The 21,698-nt window shown below is 37.8% G+C and overlaps 1 protein-coding gene and 1 long non-coding RNA gene across 18 annotated transcripts in view; one reads left to right on the top strand and one right to left on the bottom strand.

Annotated features, from left to right (window-relative positions):
• TMEM232 (transmembrane protein 232) overlaps positions 1 to 21,698 on the bottom strand; it is a 249,087-nt gene that overhangs the window by 52,284 nt on the left and 175,105 nt on the right. The window contains exon 15 of one of the 17 annotated variants that reach the window (XM_038532165.1): positions 9,255 to 9,463. The exons of the other annotated variants lie outside the window; for them this stretch is intronic. Within the exon in view, the coding sequence (XP_038388093.1) occupies positions 9,382 to 9,463 (82 nt within the window). The 3' untranslated portion in view covers positions 9,255 to 9,381. Of the gene's footprint in view, positions 1 to 9,254; positions 9,464 to 21,698 lie in introns of those variants that run through there. 17 annotated transcript variants of the gene reach the window in all.
• LOC106558507 overlaps positions 1 to 21,698 on the top strand; it is an 86,210-nt gene that overhangs the window by 37,741 nt on the left and 26,771 nt on the right. The window lies entirely within an intron of this gene.

Below are 21,698 nucleotides of genomic sequence, written 5' to 3'. Positions count from 1 at the left end.
AGTAAAAGCAGACTAGTAAAGAAAAAAAATTGTTCTCAACTTAACCATTACTATTATCATTACTTAATCCTCCATTTAAAAAAAATCTGAAATCTATTTAGTTGCTACTGTTTTGTAGTTCCTGCATTTTAGACCATTCTATAAATACTGTCTTCTCAGTGAGAGTTAAAAAATTGTTCTACTCTCCCCCTTCAGCCTGGGCAGTGATTCCATTTCTGCTGGGCATGAAGAATTGCCAGTGAGGAGAAGCTCCAGGGTCATTGGGCTTTTGCCACTCCCAAAGATCCCATCCGAGGGGCTCTGTCTCAGACATCAGCTTCTAAAGTTTCAGTCTCACTTTCCTTTGCCAGTCAGACTATTGATCTGTTGGTTTCCATATACAGTGTCTGCTGGAAAGTTTCAGGTGTCATTTTCACATTAACTAGAGCTTATAGAGCAACTATGGAACTCAAAGTCAAGGCTCTTTGAATTTTAATATCTTTTAAGTCTAGTAAGTCAAAATTTCCAATAAATATGTTCCACTGAAATAATTCTTGCATTTCCAGATCCAAAATTCAGTGTGGAGCCAGGGATGGTCCTCTGCCCCCTTAGCATTGCAGCTTCATTTTCTACTTTAGTTTCTCTACAATCCCCTAAATCAATTTAGCCATTAAAGTCTGGGGTCATCTCATTATGTTCATGTCAGACATGTGTGATCATCACAACAGGATTGTGATGTGATTAACTGAAAGATGCCAAAATATGTGGTAAAATGATGTTAATGTTTAAAGATGTTAATTTTTTAAAGGGCACTTTATAGAAACTTATGTCAATGGTTTCACAAAGCAGGGGAAAAACTATAATCAGCTCCTGGGCAGAGATATGGCTCTAGGAATACCCCTGAAACAAATCTAGAAAGATGAGTAGGAGTTAGTATAGTGTTAGTGAAAATAAGGGTGCATATAATTTAACTGAGTACATGTTAGTCCCTGAGGGAACAGATTGCATGGAGAACAAGGGATAACTTCAGGTTTGAATGTGTTGAGTTTAAGTGTCTTTTTTACACCATTTGGAGCAGGTTGCTCTCTAGACCTGCTGTATCACTGTCATCCCGGAAACACCCTTGCCACTGTTCTCTGTTAGGGTCATTGTTTCCTAAACCCACTGTGTTCCTTTTCCTTGATTTTTTTTTTTTTTTGCCTCATTTGGGGGATATTCTCAAGAAGCTTCCAAAGACATGGTGAATAGAAAGTAAACTATTTGAAAATATTTTACCCTCACATTTAATAAGCTGAGGCAGGAAAATATTCAGGTGTCATTTGTTATCTGGACTTTATCCAAATTGAATAACAGAATAGATTCAGCTAAATTTTTATATGAATTATTGTTACCTATTTTCCAAACATTATGAGCCAAATATATCCAGTACCAAGGGATGTTTATGATTCTACATTGGATTACTCCATTGTCTTCTTGTTTCTGATGCTGATTTTGTGGCATCTGATGCCATCTTGATTCCCGGGCATTGGTAGTAGCTTGTTTAGTCTCTTTGGGGCTATATTATATACTTACTGCTAACTCTGTCAAGATGAACACTAAAATTTCAATTAAGAAACAAAGCTTTTTTTCTTGTTTATATAAAGTCTGATATGTTTCATTAGAAGCTCTTCTCCATCTAGTGACCCATAAATCCAAGTTCTTTCCATCTAGTAATGCCACCATATCAACATGTGGCTTTGAAGTTCTCTTTGACAAAGGAAGAAAGACTTGAAGGAAAGATACTAGGTCCTAATTGCTTTGGCACAGAAATGCCATATAATTTCAGCTCATAGTATTTTGGTAAAATATACATGATTCTAAACCAGTTTCTAAAGCTTGACCTATTTTTTAAAAAATATTTTTATTTATTTACTCATGAGAGACACACAGAGAGAGGCAGAGAAACAGGCAGAGAGAGAAGCAGGCTCCACCCAGGGAGCTCAATGTGGGACTCGACCCCAGGACCCTGGGATCATGAACTGAGCCAAAGGCAGATGCTTAACTGCTAAGCCACCCATGTGTCCCTAAATTTTGACCTATTAACATTTAGATATTGCTTTGTTATGGGGGCTGTCCTGTGCATTGTAGGATATGTGGCAACATCTCTGGTTTCCACATGAATGACAATAACACCCTCCAGTTATTAATGTTGGCAGGGTTCCCTGGGAGGCAAAATTACTCTTGACTGAGAACTACTACTCTAACTGCAAGGAAGTCTTCTAGAAAAACAAAAACACATAAAACATCTTATGATTGCTAATACTTTCTGTCACAGGAAGTTTTAAGCTTCTTTTTTTCCACAGTTTTTCAGTTTTCACAATGAAGTGTGCAATAGGCAGATCTCCAAAATGACCTCAGTAATCCCCATCTTATTCTACTCATGCCCTGGGTAATTCTCCTAGAGTATATATGGGCTAGCCCAATGACTTGCTTCTAGTCAATACAATATAAAGAATGTGATGGGATTTCACTTCCATGATTAGGTGTGACTTCAGTCTTATTAGCAAACTCTTTCTTTTGCCTTTTTGGCATTTATGAATTGGTAAATCAAGTTGCCATACTGAAGAGTCCTACAAGGCAAGTAACAAAGATGGTCTATGGCTAAGAGCAAGCTGTTTAGATTCTCAGTCTAACAACCCACGAGGAACTAAATCCTGCCAATAATTTGTGAGTGATCTTGAAAGTGGAGTCTTCCCAGGTTTGCCTTCGGAGGAGACCCTAATCTTGGCCAACACCTTGATTACAGCCTTGTGAGAGACCTTCCAAAAAGTGAACCCAGATAAATTATGTCTGATTCCTGACTCAAACTGTGAGATAATAAATGTGAGTTTTTAGTTGCTACATATTGTAGTCATTTATTACATACAATGGATAATACAAAGTGCCTTACAATAGGTCTTTAAAAAAATTTTTGAGCACTATTTGGACACCTTAAATGTCACTATGGACACGTCATTGATAAATAATTTCCGATGCTGTTTGTTTTCTTTTTCCTCTGGAATTCATTTTATTCTAATGTTAGACCTCTGGAACTGTGCTCTCATTTCTTATCTTTTGTGTTCCTCTTTTCCTCCTCTTTTACTTTCTGAGAGATCTCTTCAACTTTATCATCCAAACCGTCTGAATTTTTAGCTTCCACTATTATGTTTTTAATTTCTAAGAATTCTTTCTCTTATACTATTCTTTTTATCGCCTCCTTTTTTTTTCATGGATGAGAAAATTTTCATTTATTTCTCAGAAGATAATTAGAGATTTTTAAATTTTCTTCTGTCCTTATGCATGGTTTCAGTTTTCTGAATGACTTTTACGTTTTATTTGGGACCCTGCCTCTTATATTGGGAGTATTTTTACAAATAATTGGTGAATTTTATATCTCTATTCACATTTTAACAGCTTTATTGAGGTATAACTAGCACACAATAAGTTGTGCATGCTTAAGATAATATGTATAATTTCATACATTTTGATACTACATATATACCCATGGAAACGTCATCATGTTCAGGAAAATAAACATAACCATTATTTTGCAAGTTTTCCTCATGCTCCATTTCTCAATTATTTATGTTTGAAAGCAAAATAGTTAGAAGGCAATGGGAAGCTCTGGGTGGGTTGTTGGAGCTTGTTGAATAATGGCTCTCATCATGGTGTGATTAGGGAGTATATTAGTTACATATTACTGCATAAAAATTACCCCTAAATTAGCAGTTTTCATACATCTTTAGAAGCAGGAAGTTAATCATCTCATAGTTTCTCTGGGTCAGTAATTTGGATATGGCCTTAGGTTCAGTGTCTCTCACGGGGCTGAAATCAAGTACTAGCAGAGGTTGCAGGCATCTCACAGTTCCTTGGAGGAGACTTCACTTTTCAAACTTCTTCATATGACTCTTGGCAAGTCTTATCCCTTGCTGGTTATTGATAAGAGACATCAGTTTCTTACCACTTATGCCTCTCTTTGGGGCAACGTGGCAGTTGATTTCTCTCAGAGTGAGTGGGTGGGAGTCCCTCAGACAGAAACCTCTGACTTTTTGTATCCTAGTCTTAGAAGTGGCTTCTCCATTCAGCCACAGTCTAGTCATTGGAAGCGGAAACCTAAATCCAGCCCATACTCAGGGGGAAGGATTACACTGGGGCACGAATATCAAGAAGCATGGATCGATGGAGGACATTATAGGGGCTGCCTAGCACAGGAGCAAAGCCATTTTCTTGAAGAACCCAGAAATAGGATTTTTAGGCCTTTTCTTGCATGTGAGACAGAAACATGAGACTGTCTGCTATGTGGGGCATATCATTCTGGTCCCCAAGAAGAAGAGAGAAGGGAAGAAAGTGGAAGTGATAGAGATGGAAACTAGGGGCTCTGAACCTGACTCTTCTGTATGAAGATTTTGCCTTCATTTGGCACAACATCCTTGTAGTCTTTGAAGGCTTCTGAGCAGTAAAACAGTCTGATCAAAATTGTGTTTCAAAATGATTACTCTGACAGTTGTGCAGATTGAACAAGAAATACTTAAAGATGTGGGACCACTTCAGGGGTTATTAAAACAGAATGGAGGCAGAGTATGAAAGATTGGAAGAATTGTCTTACCTGAGGAGCAATTAATTGCCATAGCAACTCTATACATTTGGGGTGGGCAGATGGGGACCTGTAAGAGACCGTGTTTTTTTTCCTCTTTCCTGCTTCTGAAGGACTCAACTGTTGCTAGAGAACATAATAATATAGGACTCTAGGCTTGAAGCTAAACAACTGAGAATGCCTAAATATTAATAATCCACCAGCATTTTATTCTACAAGTTCTCAACTATTATTTGACACACTACCATGTTTCCATAACTATGAGATATACTACAACTATTTTGTTATTAATAATAGCTAAGGAAAAAATTCTGGAAATTATTCCTATTTTAAAAATACACTATGCTAGGTTTGCAGCATCCCCATAGTGATACTCTTACTCTTGTCCTTTGTATTGTATCTTTGGGAATTGATCAATGGAGTAGGCTAAAACAATAGGGTATAACCCAGAATCTTTACTTACTGTGTGGCAATCTTTAGTAATAGAGGAATCATGGGAACTGTATTTCAAAATGGAAGTGAGAACCCACTAGCAGCCTTCATACAGAAATAGGGAGAAATGCTTACAGGAAAGCAGGTAGTCCTTGCTCTATAACTGTTTGCTCACAATATCTTTACCAACCAATAATATAGGTACCAATTTTTACAGCACCTAAAGGGTTACTTTTCTCCTTCCCATATCCCCGATATATACAGTTAGCTTCTGCAGGCCATAAAAGTTAAATATTTAACAAAATTTAAAATTTTTCTTCTGTTTCTCTTTTGAGAAGGTAGGAAAGAGAAGCAGGGAGAGATGGAGGGGAATGGAGAAAAAGAATCCCCCAAGCAGGTTCCATGCCCAGCGCAGAGCCTGATGCAGGGCTGGATCTCACAACCCTGAGCTCATGACCTGAGCCGAAATCAAGAGTTGGACATTAACTACTGAGCCACCCAGGTGCCCCAAGTAGAAGAAAGTTGATGGGCAGATATCCTAGAAAGGCTAGTTTAACTGAAATTCTACTGAGGGTTAGAAGAATCTTGCAGAGATAGGAAGGGCCCTGTTTTCCAAAAAGAGAATAATAGTATGAAATACAGGTAGAATGGATAAAAAAAAAAACAAAAAACAAAAACCTCTCACATTCCAGCGTAGCCACATTAGATAAAAGCCGACTGAAACTGGGAACCATGCTATCCAGCTACTGATCTACCTTGGGGTATCCACTAGCATGCAAACATATGGTAAATCCTGTCTGTTGGCAAACACCAGTCCCATACAGACCTCTCCTCATTAAATGGCAAGTAGAAGAAAACTTCCAAAGCAACCTCTAACTTAGAGAAAGCCAAGAAGGATGGACCTCGTCACATGTATCTACAAGAAAATAAACTTTTAAAAAATTATCGACAGCAGGAATCTGAAAGTAGGTACAGAAAACAACTTGGCACTCAATAGGATATAAACTATATCTATGAAATAGGAACTAAAAGTCATAAGAATAGAAAACAAAGGATGATATGAAAAGATAAAAATGCCATGGTAAAAGACCAAGACATAAGAAAGCATTTTAAGAAAACAGAAAAGACATTATGAAAAATAAACCAGTGTTAAGGATCACCAATTCAAGATTTCCAGAGATAGCGAAAATATAAAGTTCAAGTAAAGAGAGAACTAAAATGGAATAACTGTTACATAACTTCCCAAGAATTATCAAGTTTTTAAAACCTGGAAAATTTGAAATAGAAGCAGTATTCAAAAAAAAAAAAAAAAGAAGTATTCAAAGATATGGCCACAGAAAACTTACGAGCTAAAGCAGACCCACGTATGTGTATTTAAATGATTTTCTAAGCCAGTCCCAAAACCAGTGAATAGGGACCCAAGAAAAACACTAACTATAAGGATAAAAGCAAAATCCTACAAATACGAAGAGCATTCACGCTACAAGATAAAATGATCAAATGATGATTTTTGTTCCCAAGAATTTTTAGGTTTCCAAGTACTTAAGTTCTCCACAAAAAAATGTTATATTGTTTTTAATTTATTCTAAAATGTTCTCTAATTGCATTTTTATTTTATTTTTTTTCTAATTGCATTTTTAAATGTTAATTCCGGTATACTTAACATATGGAGTCAAGGTAGTTTCAGGTGCTCAGTACAGTGGTTCAAGGATTCTTGTTATGAAAGTCCACTCTTAATCCTCTCGACCTGTTCCGTCCATCCCCCACCGATCTGAGGATAATGCGGGCCTCACAGAACGAATTTGGAAGTTTCTCTCATCTATTTTTTTTTTTTTTTTAGAATAATATGAGAAGAGTATGTATTAACTCTTCTGTAAACGTTTGGCAGAATTTACCTGTGGAGCCGTCTGGTCCTGGACTTTGGGGTATGGGGAGTGTTTTGGTGGCTGATTTCAGTTCATTGCTGGTAATCAGTCTCTTTAAATTTTCTATTTCTTCTTAATTCAGTTTTGAGAGTTTACATGCTTCTAGGAGTTTATCCACTTCTTCTAGGTTGTCCAGTTTGTTGGATAATAGTTTTTCAGGATAGTCTCTTATAATCCTTTGTAATTCTGTGGTGTCCGTTGGTATTTCTTTTTCTTTCTTTTTTTCTTTCTTTCTTTTTTTTTTTTTTTTTAGATTTTATTTATTTATAAGACACAGAGAGGCAGAGACACAGGCCGAGGGAGAAGCAGGCTCCATGCAGGGAGCCCAACGTGGGATTAGATCCCAGGTCTCCAGGGTCGCACCCTGGGCTGAAGGCGGTGCTAAACCACTGGGCCACCCGGGTGTCCCTCTCCTTTTTTATTTCTGATTTTGTTTGAATGTCCCTCTCTCTCTGTTTTAATGAACTTTTGAGTCTGGCTAAAGGTTTATCAATTTTGCTGATTTTTTTTTTTTTCAAAGAACCAGCTCCTGGGTTAATTGATCTATTGTATTCTTAGTTTCATTTTGTTTATTTCTGACTTACAAAAAAAAAAAAAAAAAAGGTAAGTAGGCTCCACGCTGGACTCAATGCAGGGCTTGAACTTACAACCCCGAGATCAAGAGTTGGATGCAAAACCAGCTGAGTGCCCCTCTGCTTTACTCTTTATTATTTCCTATCTTCTACTGGTTTTGAGTTTTGTTTGTTCTTTCTCTGGCTCCTGGAGGTATCAGGTTAGGCTATTTCACATTTGCCTTGCTTCTTGAGGTAGGCCTGTAATGCTATGGAATTTACGTTAGCACAGCTGTTGCTGCGTCCCAAAGATTTTGGACCTGGAGTGTTTTCATGTTCATTTGTCTCCATGTATTTTGGGACTTCTTTGACTTCCTGGTTATTTCATTCATCATGTTAGTAGCATATTATCTGATCTCCATGTATTTGTGCTCTTCCTAGATTTTTTTTCTTGTGGGTGATTTCTAGTTTCTCTTGCGCCCTGCAGTGCAGTATCCCCTGCTCGCCAGGACCTGGCACTTCAGAGTGTCTGTGTGTGCTGCTTGCACCCTGCTGTCGTGCCTCCGGTCCTCTTGTCTATGATGGCTCGCTTTGCGGGTGCTGGGCAGGGTTCATTCCCTGGGGTGTCGGGGTGGGGGGATGCCGCCTTGGCCTTGATCTGGGCTCTGGGGGTCTGCCAGAGGTACAGCCCCACTGAGCTGCAGGGGAGGGTGGGAGTAGGGGGCGTGGGGCGCGCAGGGCCAGGAGCTCTGTGCGGGAGGAGGGCACCTGCCATCGGGCCCAAGGCAGGACAGCTCGGAGGCTGCGGATGGCAGTACGGTGCTCGCGGGGCCCGGGGTGTCGGCAACGTTTGGTGAGGTCTGGTGTGGCAGGCGACCTGGAGCTGCAGCCTGGCTGGAAGGGCCCCGTCTGAACCGAGAGGTGTGGCCTGAGCAGGCCCCCCAGGTGTCTCTGTCCTCGGCGGGGATGCAGGAGAGCGTGGCAGCTGCCAACCCCTTGCAGCTGGAAGGGTCTCCCAGTGGTCCTGCCCCGCCAGCCCCCTGCGGACATCAGTGAACAGACCCCCTTGCCACATACCTGGTGAGGCTCAAAGTGCCACTTCTGCGCTGCGCTGTGTGTCCCTCAGGCTGTTGGGCCGTCCTCTCACCCTCGGAGCTCCCCACCAAGGCTGCTGACTTTAGGATGTTAGGTTTTAAGGCCTTGCTGGCCGTCAGAAGTCTTGGAACTGGGCCCCCATGGTTTTCACAGCTGCATGTGGTGAGGCCTGGCTTCCCGTGCAGGCCTCGGCCCTCCTGAGGCCTGGCCCTTCTGCATCCCATCCCTTCTGTGGCCCGGCCCTTCTGCGGCCTGGCCCTCTGCGTCCTGTCCCTTCCGTGGCCCGGCCCTTCTGCGGCCTGGCCCTCTGCATCCCGTCCCTCTGCGTCCTGTCCCTTCTGTGGCCCAGCCCTTCTGCGGCCTGGCCCTCTGCATCCTGTGCCTTCAGCGGCCTGTCCCTTCTGCGGCCCGTCCCTCTGCGTCCTGGCCCTTCTGTGTCCCGTCCCTCTGCGACCCATCCATTCTGTGGCCTGTCCTTGCTGTGGCCTGGCCCTCTGCATCCTGTCCCTTCTGCAGCCTGTCCCTCTGCGACCCCTCCCTCTGCATCCTGGCCCTTCTGCGACCCGTCTCTCTGCGGCTCATCCCTTCTGTGGCCCATCCCTTCTGCGGCCCATCTCTCTGCATCCTGTCCCTTCTGCGACCCGCCCTCTGCGACCCAGCCCTTCTGCATCCTGTCCGTTCCGCTGCCCTCTGGCCCCTGCGGGCTCGTCTCCACTGAGCTGTCCAGAGTCTGTTCGCAGCTGGGGCCGTGCCCCGGGGGTGCACACTGCTGGCGGGGGCCTTCATCTCACTGTATCCGTGGAAGGAGATGAACTTCGGGAGGTCCTGCTACTCTTCCATCTTTTTCCAGGAATCCAACGTTGAGATTTCTAAAAATTGAGTGGCTTGTTTTCAGTAGAGTAATTAAGAAATCTTGCACAAACCACAAAAGGTTTTCTTCATTTTTTCTGGCAGAAATTTTATGATTTTAAATGTGTTAATTTGTTTAACAAACAAATTAGATCCATTTTGAGTTAATTTTCTATATCATACAAGGGTATTTGTCCTTTTTTTGTTTTGTTTTTGGACATGGAGCTCCAGTCATCCCAGCACCATTTAGAGACTGTCCCTTATCCATGGTCACTACATTTGCACCTTGGTCAAAATACAAACGTGCAAATGTGTATGTCTCTTTGTGCACGTCTATTTCTAGATTCTTCTTCTGTTGATCTGTGTGTCTGTCTTGATGCCCATATCACACTCTCTTGCTGTAGTTTTATAACAAGTATAATATTCTTATTTTTTCAAAATGTCTTTTTAAATTCTAGTTGTTTTCTTTTTTCACCATGTAAGTTTCATGATCAATTTTATGAGCCATGGCTACAAAAACACTTTTGAGATATGATTGGGATTTCACTGAAGCTCTGGATCAGTTTCAAGAATATCCACATCTTCACAATATTGATTTCACCAATTCATGAATGCCATCTCTCTCTCCTCTGTAGATCTTTTTTGTAACTTTCTGCATGTTATATCTAATTATTGCATGGTTTGGTTTTGCTGCTATTGTAAAACATTTTTATTGTGGTTTCTAATTATTAATGACTAGTGTATAAAATTATAGATTTTGTATATTGGCCTTTTATTGTGTAATGTTGCTAAACCCAGTATCCTGGTGACTCTTGTAGATTTCATAGGATTTCAGCAGATAATTTTATCAGCTGTGAGTAGTTTTAAGTGTGCCTTTTCCTTTCTCCATTATATAGAATGTAACTATAGGTTTTCATAGAGTTCCTTTATTAGATTGAGGAAGTTCTACTTCTTGTTTTAAAAGAGCTTTTATTTTGAAGAAATATTTTTGTTAAATGTTTTTCTTCATTTATTTTTTTCCTTCTTCAGTCTAGAAATAACAGTTTTTATAAAGATTGATAATTTTCACTGTTCAAATGTCATTCCTGGAATAAAACCCACTGACTCATAATTTTTTTTATGTATTGCTGAATTTGATTTGCTATCATTTTGTTAAAAATTTTACATCTATGTTTGTGAAAGAGAGTCATCACTGATTTTTTTTTCTTGTAACACTTTTTTCTAGTTTTAATATCAGGACATTTGCTAGCCTCATAACATGAATGAGGAAATGTTACTTAGATGAAGAGCTTTTGTAGAGTAGATATGATTTCTTCCTTAAAAGTTTAGGAGAATTAATGAATCCATTGGGCTCAGTATTTTCTTTCTTGGAGGATTTTAACTATGATTCAGTTCCTTTATATTCGTCACATTAAACCCATTTCTTCTTGAATGAACTTTGATAGTTTTTTGGCTTTCAAGTAATTTGCCTATTGCATCTAAGCCGTTCGATTTATGAGCATTAGTTTTTAATATTACATTATTATCCTTTTAATGTCTGTAAGATCTGTAATGATGTTTCCTTTTTTAAATTTGATATTGATAATTTGTAACTTCCATTTTCATTTTGTTTTTTACGGTAATCCTGGCTAGGGGTTTATCATTCTTTAAAAATATTTTACTTATTTATTTGAGAGAGCACACAGAGGGAGAAGGAGAAGCAGGCTTCTCGTTGAGCATAGAACTGATGCGGAGCTTCATCTCATGACTGGGAGATCTGAGGTAGTTGCTTACCAATTGAGCCACCCAGGCACCCTGAGGTTTATCACTTTTATTGATATTTGCAAAGAACAAGCATTTGATTTCCACTTACTCTATTGTTTGTACTACTTTCAGTTTTATTATTTCAATTTTATTTATTATTCATACTTCTATTTAATTTGCTTTTATTCTCCCATTTTCTTAAAGTGGAAGCTTAGATCACCAATTTAAGATGTTTTGTTTTCTAATATAAAAATGTAATGTTATACATTTCCCTTTAAACATTGCTTTAACTGCAGTTTACATTTTTATATTAACTGCATTTTACATTAAAAATTTTTGTTTTCTTTTGAATTAAAGCATTTTCTCCTTTTCATAGGACTTCCTTTCTCATAAAATTAAAGTACACACTTCTAGATAACCCACATATTTGGGTTACCATGTATTTTCCAGACACCTGTGTTTTCTATAATTTAAGGGTTTTTTTTTTTACAGTCTTAAAATAAACCTTTTATAATTTTTATTAAATGTCAGAATATTGACATCTTAGTGAATTTTTCATGTATATATGACAATAACTTTTATTCTGCTGTTGTTAGTTGGAATATTCTATAATGTTAATTACATAAAGTTAGTTTATAGTGTTGTTTCAGGCTTTGATTTCCTTACTGATTTTCTGTCCACTTGTTACATTAATTGCCCAGAGAGAATTGTTGAAGTGTACAAGTATTATGGATACTTCAAATCCAAAGTATGGATTTTTCTGTTTCTCTTTTCAATCCTGTTATTTGTTTCATGTATTTGAAAGCACAAGTTTTAGGCCCCTGCATTTTTTGGATTTTTTTTTTTTATTCTTAGTGAATCAATTTCCACCCCTATCAGTTAGTAATGTCCTTTGTTAGTTTAGCCCTGGTAATGTTTTTTGTTCTGAAGTCTATGTCACACTCTTTAAGGTGTTTACCTTTTCTAATATTGGCCTTTATTTCTTGCCTTACAGAATTAAAACTGAGTCTTGGTTTTTATAAATTGAAAATGTAAAAGAACTAAACAGGTTGACTAAGTTGAACAACTCAGATGAGGAAACCAAGGCTCAGAGAGTTCAGACAAGGTAATAGAGGCTCAAATGAGAGTTTGAGATGCAGAAATTAAAGTGCTGAGAGGTTGGAGGCTGTGTCATAACCAGCTAGTTAGTAGCAGAACCAGAGCCAATATCCTTACACTGGGACATCTCGAGCTTCCCCCAAACTAAAAATGTGTCTGCCAATGAATTCGCTCTTAACAAGCATCTTATTATCTAATAGTTCTAAAGGTAAACAGTAGACATTTAAAGTCAAGTATCTTATGCCTGGGATTTTAAGGATGGGGATTCCGACCACCCCCCCCCCCCAAAAAAAAAAAAAAAAAACTACAGGGAACAGCTCATTGTGCTGCAGGTAAATGCACCAAAAGAAACTGTAAAGTCATTTCCATTTTCTATATTCTGGTCTCATGACACCAGTGAAATAATAAGTATGAGATAGCAATGTGACCCTCAAACAGCTCCAGGTTTTGGTGCAGTGGCTTTATGAATTAGCTCTTACTTTTTGGTTTTCCAAGTGCTGTGCTTTACAAAAAAGCTGTCTGTTAAGCACCTCACACACTGAAGAGATTATGTGCATGCATTCAAATACAGTGTTTTCCATTATATTTGGAACTGAACACTGCCCTTTATCACTTTTGAAGGAGAAATTATGATTGACAAGTGCTGTTGGCATAAAGTCATTAGTAGATTGCTCTCTGACTTTTTCTTTCAATGGTGTCATCCTTCTAAACCGATTAAACAGAAAATTAAAACATCAGGCTGTATATTGGGAAATTCTTTTATCAAAATATCTTTTTTATTTCCTGTCCTTTCTTCCATGTTCTCTTATTCAAATTGCTACAGTATTCTTGGAATTTTTATAGCTGTCCCTTTTAAGATACATTTTCAGAATTTGCTTGGAGAAGACTTGATGGAATCTATTTTCAGTCTCAGTAGGAGAATCCTAATTTGCATCTCCTCTTGGGTTGTCCTGGCCTAAATTGATCTACACTGACCTACTTCATTTTAAATCAATTCAAGTTTTTTTGTGTGTGCACACAGAACCAACTACTACCTGTACTTAGAGGCTGCAAAATCAATCCCAGGGAAATTTAAGCACTCTGGACAAGCTCTTCAAATAAAAGTGTACTGTGTTGTACTGTTCAGAATTCTGAAGGGCACTGAGGTGAAACTAAGAAGTTAGAAGAGTTTAATCAACCAGCTAGTCAAAATTTGTATCAGCTGTCTGTGATCCAAAATACATTTTGTTCCTTCTAATATCATCTGATGCCGTTGCTATAAAATCAAATCTAATGTCATGTTATTATATTTAAGTATACTTAATATTTTTGTGGCAAGAGGGACAAATGTTATTCTCCTACAGTTGTTAGGATTGTACTAGGCTATTTCTTAAGTCAAATTCTGTAGCCAACTCTACTTTAGAAGTGAGATGCTAAAAAAAAAAAAAAAAAAAAAAAAAAAAATCTAAACTAAATAAGGGTCATTGGTAGTTCACTTTGCTCGAACATGTTGTGCTATTTAGCCAGAGTCAACAAAAATAATAGTTGAAACTTCTCAGTATTTTAGCGCTTGCTTATAAACAAATTTTCTCCTAAGCTGCTAAACTATAAGGAGATAACAATTATAATTCCTGTTGTGTTTAGAAAAAGATCCCATACTGGAAATACATCACACTGTTGAGCTTTAAAAATATCAGAGGTACAATAAATGCTGTTCATAAATGCCTATAATATTAAACATAAATAATAAATACTGTAAGGAAGGTAGGGCTATAGGACTTCCTAGACGGGAAAGAAAACTTCTTTCCAGAAGGAATTAAGAAATGTTTAACTGATAATAAGTCACTTCCACAATTTACCTGCACTTGTGCGAAGCCAGGAAGAGTGAGAGTGAATCCAAGAGTTGTATACTTTAGCAAGATTGAATAAGCAATAGATTATAGAATGAGTCAAAAGTGCAGGGATTTATAGGTAATAAGATAATTTAGGAGGCTATTTCAAAAGTACAGATGAGGTTTGTGAAACATGAATAGAGAGTAGCCAGTAGAGATGAAGACCAAGTAGAAAAATAAAAACGTAACATCAGGCCACTATTCGGCTTCGAAAAGCAAGAGAGGGAGAGGAGTAAACTAACCAACTGACTAACTACCTACTAACTAAAGCAAGCCAGAGATGTTGAGCCTAGATAGATAGGTCAGAGGTTGATAGTGCTTTTACCAAAAGAGAGAACAAGAAAGAGGGCCAAAATTTTTAAGGACACATTAAATGTTTAGCTTTTTGAAGGCTAATGTAGATACTCATTTAATTACTGATGAATAACACTAATTACTTCAGTTTTAGACATAGTGTACTAAGTTTTCGTGTCACCAAGATGTTCAGGTAGAGGTGCTCACCATGTAGTTGCAAAGATAGAAGCACAGTAGAGAAGTAATAAAAACTTCGTGGGGCAAGGCAGTAGTTAAATCCACATGATTACGAGAAGGGAGGTAACAGCAAGGAAAGAAAATGTTGGAAGAATCCCTGTAGTTGGAGGGGAAGAAAATCCAGAGAAGACACAACCACAGGTGGAAGAGGAAAACTAGAAAGAAAAAAATGTCTTAGAAAAGAGAGAAGCAATTTTAAAAAGGGGTAGTTAGGCAACAGATCTCAGTCCACAGCCATGGATATATATGTTAAAAACAAAGAAAAAAGTTTAGAAACCAGTTACGTTTATTTGGTAGAAGGTTTTATTCTTTCTTTCACTTCTTTCCTTTCTAAATGTTTATGGGCATGAATCCATTAACAGTATGTGCCATGAAAGGGCAAATTGTCTATGATCATACCTCCTTGAGATAATTGTGGTTTAATTTGGCATATCTTCTTCCAGGCATTTTCAGTTTATGTGGAAATAGTCAATGGAGAATGCATTAGTTGTCAAATGTGCCATTTGTCAATATAACACTATGGTCTTTGAGCTATTTAAGGATTTCTGGCTAAAATTGAACTTTGTATGAAAATAGTGTTGCAACTCACCATATTTTAATGTTTGATGTTTCCCAACAAATCATTTGCATTCCTTTTCTCTTTTAAATTTAATCTCATTTTTAACAGTTTCTTCTCAGTTACACTTAGATTGATTTTTTCCTTTGTCTACTATGGAATTAATGGCATTTACTTTTCTTATTACAATTTCTATTTTTGTCTTTTTGTTTTATCTGATGTCTTGTATGATCTCTTGTTTTTACTGTGTATATTTTCTATTTAGAATTTTGTTATTCTAATTTACCCCCATGATTAGGAAGGCATATATATTCTGTTTTTAATTCATTACATCCACATTTCTAAAAAAACTCTATATATCAAAAGTTATTAGGGTAAAAAATATATTTTGAATCATATCCTCCTTTTGATTCTTTCCCCATTCTATATAAGAGGGGGGAATGTAACATATTTTTACTTCTCCATTTTCTCAGTTTTCTCATTAAAACTATAATGTATATTTTAAGAGCCACACTATTGAAACTTATTAAATTATAATTTGATCTCTATTCAATACTATTTTTATTCAATTTTATAACAAATTTAAAACAATTAGACTGAAACCTATGTTTAATTTGATTCAGCGTTCACTGCTAGTGTTCGTAGAATTATTCACTGGATGATAGTTTCTAGGACTACATAACAGATCATTGTCTTCAAAGAACATAGAGTCTAATGGCTTTCTTTCAATGGCATTACTTTCTTGTTCTCTATTTTGGTTGAAAGTATTCTGAAGCTTTAAGTCCATTCTTAATCTCCTAATTTAGGCACTTTTTAGAAATATAGAGGTGTTCCAGTGAAGATGGTGGAGTTGGAGGATACTAATCTCACACTGTCCCATGAATAGAACTAGATAATAGACACATCAGTGTTAATAACCTAGAAAATGGCCCAAAGACTAGAGGAACATACTCTTCACAGCTAACTGTAGACAAGAGTCTACATCAAAGAGGATAGGAAGAGCAGAGACAGGGTCAGGAGCTAAACAGACCAGCAGAAACATCCTCAGGAGGGAGGCACAGAAGGGACAGAAACAGACCCTCAGACTTGAAACTCCAGGTACAGGGAACTAGAATGGGATGGATGAGTCCCTATAACATTTGGCTTTGAAAACCAGAGGGGCCAAATTTTGTGAGTTCTTAGGATCAGTAGAGCTTAAAAGCTGGAATTTAAAAGATCAATAGGTTCCTAGGAGATCTGGGAAGGGAAGGGAAGCTGACTCTCCACCCTTAAAGAGACAACACAACAAACAGCCCCACAGAGACACAGCACAGAAGTGGCAATTTGAGAATCACCTGGAGTATGTGGGAGGGAGATTTGTCTACTGATGTCAGAGGGGGGGCTGGAGGGGCAGGGGTCACTGGAAGACCCAGCAACAAGGGGTTGGCAGCTGTCATGTCCCGCCCCTACTTCCCAGCCTAGAACAAGGAAACTTGTGGGAACCTCCACAGCACAGTACTCACTGCCTAACTTGCCAACTGTGCAAATCACACCACCTTGTTCTGCAGACATGGCCCTTCCAGCCAGGCCTCAGCTCCAGGTTACCTCCCACAGCACACTGTACAAAACAAGGCTAAACCTAGCCTCCCAACACTGTGGGATTCTTTAGATCTGCCCCCTCTGATCTGGCCTGCTTAGTTTCCTGGCAGCTACAGATTCCCTCCTGCCAGTGCAAAACAACTGGCACTGCATGCCCCACCCCTGCAATTTCCTGCTGTTGATACTATTGCATCACTGGCAAACGCCTGGTCTGACTCAACTTAAGCCCAGGTGACCCAAGACTGTGCACTAACAGGGGACCAAACCTTGCTCATCACAGGCAAAGAGAGCCATCACAGGTGACTAGACCAAAGGTAAAAGTAGCTCAGCCACAACCGCAGAGTGCAAGCAACACATGCGAAAAACACCCCTGAAGTGCCAGGTTTTGGTGAACAGAGGACATTGCACTACGGGGCACTACAGGAACTCTTCTTCATAAGGCCACTACCTTCAAGTTTAGGATACATACATTACTTTCATAACACAAGAAACAGAGTGAGATAAAATGAAGAGTCAAGGCAGTATGTCCCAAATGAAAAAACAGGACAAAAATCACAGCAAGAGACCTAAATGAAATGGAGATAAGTAACATGCCTGAAAGAGAATATAAAGTAGTCATCAAAAAGATACTCACTGGATTTGAGAAGAGTGAAGTATCTCAGTAAGACCCTTAACAAAGAGATAGGAAACATGAAAAGGAAACAGAAATGAAGAACTCAATAAATAGAATTTAAAATACACTAGATGCATTTATTAATCAGTAGACACTAGCTGCAATATATAGTAGACTAGAGGAAACAGAAGAACACATCAGTTACCTTGAAAAACAGAGTAATCAAAAGCAAACTAAACAGGAAAGACAATAATATATGAAAATAGACTAAAGGAATATAGTGACACCCTTAAGCATAATAACATTCACATTACAGGGATCCTAGAAGGAAAAATGAGATTAAGGGATGGATTGTACTTCAAGAAATAAGAGCTAAAAATTTCCCTAATCTGGAGAAGAAAACTGATACCCAGATCCAGGAGGCAAAGAGAGAGAGAACCCTCAACAAAATCAACACAAGGCAGTCCAATCAAGACACACAGTAATTAAAATGGTAAAAAGTAGTAATAAAAAGAATTTTAAAAGTAGCAAGAGAAAACAGTTACATACAAGGGAAACCCCAGCTGATTTTTTCAGAAGAAACTTTGCAGGCCAGAAGAGAGTGGCATGACATATTCAAAGTGCTGAAGGAAAAAAATCTGCAGCCAAGAACACTCTATCTAGCACAGCTATCTTTCAGAATAAAGAGGAGGTGAAGTTTCCCAGACAAACAAAAGCTAAGGTAATTCATGACCAGTAAACCAGCCCTACAAGAAATTTTAAAAGGGGGACTCTGAAAGGAAAGGAAAGACCATAAGGAGAAAGAAAATTAGAAGCACAAAAGCAGTAAAATTAAGTATATCTATAAAAATCAGGGGATTCACAAAATAGAAGGATGTAAAGACAAGAGGTGAGAAGAGTAAAGAATGGGTTTAAACTTAGGTGGCCATCAACTTAACATAGACTGCCATATGTAGAAGACATTATTTCCAAACCTAATGGTAACCACAAATCAAAAACCACTACAGATATGCAAAAAAATAAAGAGAAAGGACTCCAAGTATATCACTAAAGAAAGCCAGCAAAGCATAAGAGAGCAAGAAAGGAACAGAAAAGAACTGCAATAACAATCATAAAACAAAATGGTAAGTATATACCCATAATAATTACTCCAAATGTAAATGGACTGACTGCTCCAATCAAATACATAGGGTGATGGAACGGATTAAATTAAAAAGATTCATTTATATTCTGCCTACAAGAGACACATTTCAGACCTAAAGACACATACAGATTGAAAGTGAAAGGATGGAAAGCAGTTGGTTTGCAAATGGACGTAAAAAGAAAGCCAGGGTAGCAATATTTATATCAGACTAAATAGACTTTATTTTATTTTTTTTTAAATAGACTTTAAAACAAAGACAGTAACAAGAGAAAAAAGAACACATCATAAAGGGAATAATCTAACAAGATACAAACATTGTAAATATTTATGCATCCAACATGGGAGTACCCAAATACATAAAACACATAACAAACATGAATTAATAGTTACACAATAATAATAGGTGACTTTAACATACCACTTACATCAATAAATAGAGCATTCAAACAGAAAAATTACACAGGAAACGATGGCTTTGAATGACATATTGGAAGGATGGATCTAGATAGGTTCAGAATAATTCATCCTAAAACAATATACTTTCTTTTCAAGTGCATATGGAACCAGAATAGATCACATACTAAGCCACAACACAGTCTCAAATTAAAAAAGATTGAAGTCCTACCATGCATCTTTCACAACCACAATGCTATGAAACTAGACATTAACCACAGAATAAATCTGGAAAGAGCATAAATACATGGATGTTAAATAAGTTATCTGATTTGTTAGTAAATATTTGGTTATAGTAATCTGTTACTACACTAGGCATTTCTGTGTTTATCTGCTGTATTTTTCTCTTCTAGTTCTCATTTTGATTTTTGAGCCTACTTTCTTTTTTTCTTAGCTAATGTAGTTAAAGCATTGCAATTTTATTTTATTGGAAAAACTGGTCGTTACTTTTATTTTAAAAAATAATAACATGCTATTGCACAATGTGGGTCAACAAAGAAATCAAAAAGGAAATAAAAAATACTGGAGACAAGTGAAAATGACAACATGACAATCCAAAGTATTTGGGATACAATAAAAGCTATACTAAAAGGAAGTTTATAGCTATATGGGCCTATCTCAAAAATAAGAAAAAAAACTCAAAAAAAACCTAACCTAACATCTAAACAGAAAAAAAGAACAAACAAAACCCAAAACCAGTAAAAGGAAGGAAGTAAAAAATAGAGCAAAAATAAAATAGAAACTAAAAAAACCCAGTAGAACAAATCAGTGAAACCAGGACCGGTTCTTCGAAAAGATCAACAAAATTGATAAACCTTTAGCCAGACTCATTTAAAAAAAGAGAAAGAGGACTCAAACAAAATTAGAAATGAAAGAGATAACAACAGACACCACAAAAATACAGAAGTTTATAAGAGGATATTATAAAAAAAATTATAAAGCAACAAAGTGGAAAACCTAGAAGAAATGGATAAATTCCTAGAAACGTATTACCTGTCAAAACTGAAGCAGGAAGAAACAGAAAATTTGAATCTGTAATAAAAAACTCCCGATAAGCAGATTGGAGGAGACACACAACTGACATGTCTTCTTACCATGACTCTTACAGCCATTTCTCTCTTGGGCACAATGACAACCCTTTCTTTTTTCTTAAGATTTTATTTATTTATTCATGAGCGACACAGAGAGAGGCAGAGACACAGGCAGAGGGAGACACAGGCTCCCTGCGGGGATCCTGATGCGGGACTTGGTCCTAGGACCCTACAATCACGACCAGAGCTGAAGACAGTTGCTCAACCACTGAGCCACTCAGGTGTCCCTCCCACAGTGGCAACTCTCAAAGAAAAACTGATAGCACCAATTGCAGAATAGGCAACTGTCCCCCAAAATAATATCACTATAGTGGATGTTGGGCAAATCGGTATGGTATGTGCCATCAGAATTCTGAGAAAGTCTCTGGCAGATGAACTTGCCCTTTTGGATGTTTTGAAAAATAAAGGAGAAATGATGAGTCTGCAATATGGGAGCTTATTTCTTCAGACTCCTAAAATTATGGCAGATAAAGATGCCTCTGTGACTGCCAATTCTAAGACTTTGGTGGTAACAGTAGGAGCCCACCAGCAGAAGGGAGAAAGACATCTTGTCTGGTGCAGATGAATGTTCATGTTTTCAAATTCATTATTCTTCAGATAGTCAAGTACAGTCCTATTTGTATCATAATTGTGGTTTCCAACCCAGTGGATATTCTCACATATGTTACCCAGAAACTAAATGGACTATCCAAGCACAGTGAATAGAAATGGGTATGATCTGGATTTCACTATCTTATGGCTGAAAAATGTGGCATCCATCCCAGCAGCTGCCACTGATGGATTTGGGGGAAACATGGCAATTCACATGTGGCTGTGTGGAGTGAACATGGCAGGCGTTTCTCTCCAGGAACTAAATCCAGAAATGAGAACAGACAATGACAGTGAAAACTGGAAGGAAATGCATAAGATCTAGTTAAAAGGATATACCAGCTGGGCTACTGGATTAAGTGTGGCTGATCTCACTGAATCCATGTTTAAAAATCTATGCAAGATACACTCAGTGGCAAGAATGGTGAAGGGAATGTTTGGCCTTGAGAACAAAGCGTTTCAGAGTCTCCCATGTATCCTGAATGCTCAGGGATTAATCAGTGTTATCAACCAGAAGCTGAAGGATGATAAGGTTCCTCAGCTCAAGAAAAGTGCATACCTGTGGGACATCCAGAAAGACCTAAAAGATCTGTGACTTCAGGCTTCTAGGCTGTAGAAATTTAAAACTATAATGTGATTAACCATGAGTCTTTAGTTTTTCATCCATATACATGGATCACAGTTTGCTTCTTTCTTCCTAAATATATTAATCAGGGCTCACAGAATCAAAGCTCATGCTCTATTTAATGCTTGCACTGGGGGCCCTTGAATAAATAAGATTAAATATTGTCGTGTGCTTATAAAAACAAAACAAACAACAAAAACTAAAGTCTAGTCCCAGAAGGTTAAAGTTCACATATATTCTTCACAAACTATTCTAAAAAATAGAAGACAAAGATAAGCTTCCAAATTCATTCTATGGGACCGGCATTACCTTGATATTAAACTGAGATAGAGACACTGCAAAAAAGAGATCTAGAGGCCAGTAT

The sequence above is a fragment of the Canis lupus genome, chromosome 3 (genome assembly GCF_011100685.1).
Source record: "Canis lupus familiaris isolate Mischka breed German Shepherd chromosome 3, alternate assembly UU_Cfam_GSD_1.0, whole genome shotgun sequence".
NCBI classification, from domain to species: domain Eukaryota; kingdom Metazoa; phylum Chordata; class Mammalia; order Carnivora; family Canidae; genus Canis; species Canis lupus.
Note: the sequence above shows the minus strand (reverse complement) of the source record. Positions and strands in the feature narration are given on the sequence as shown.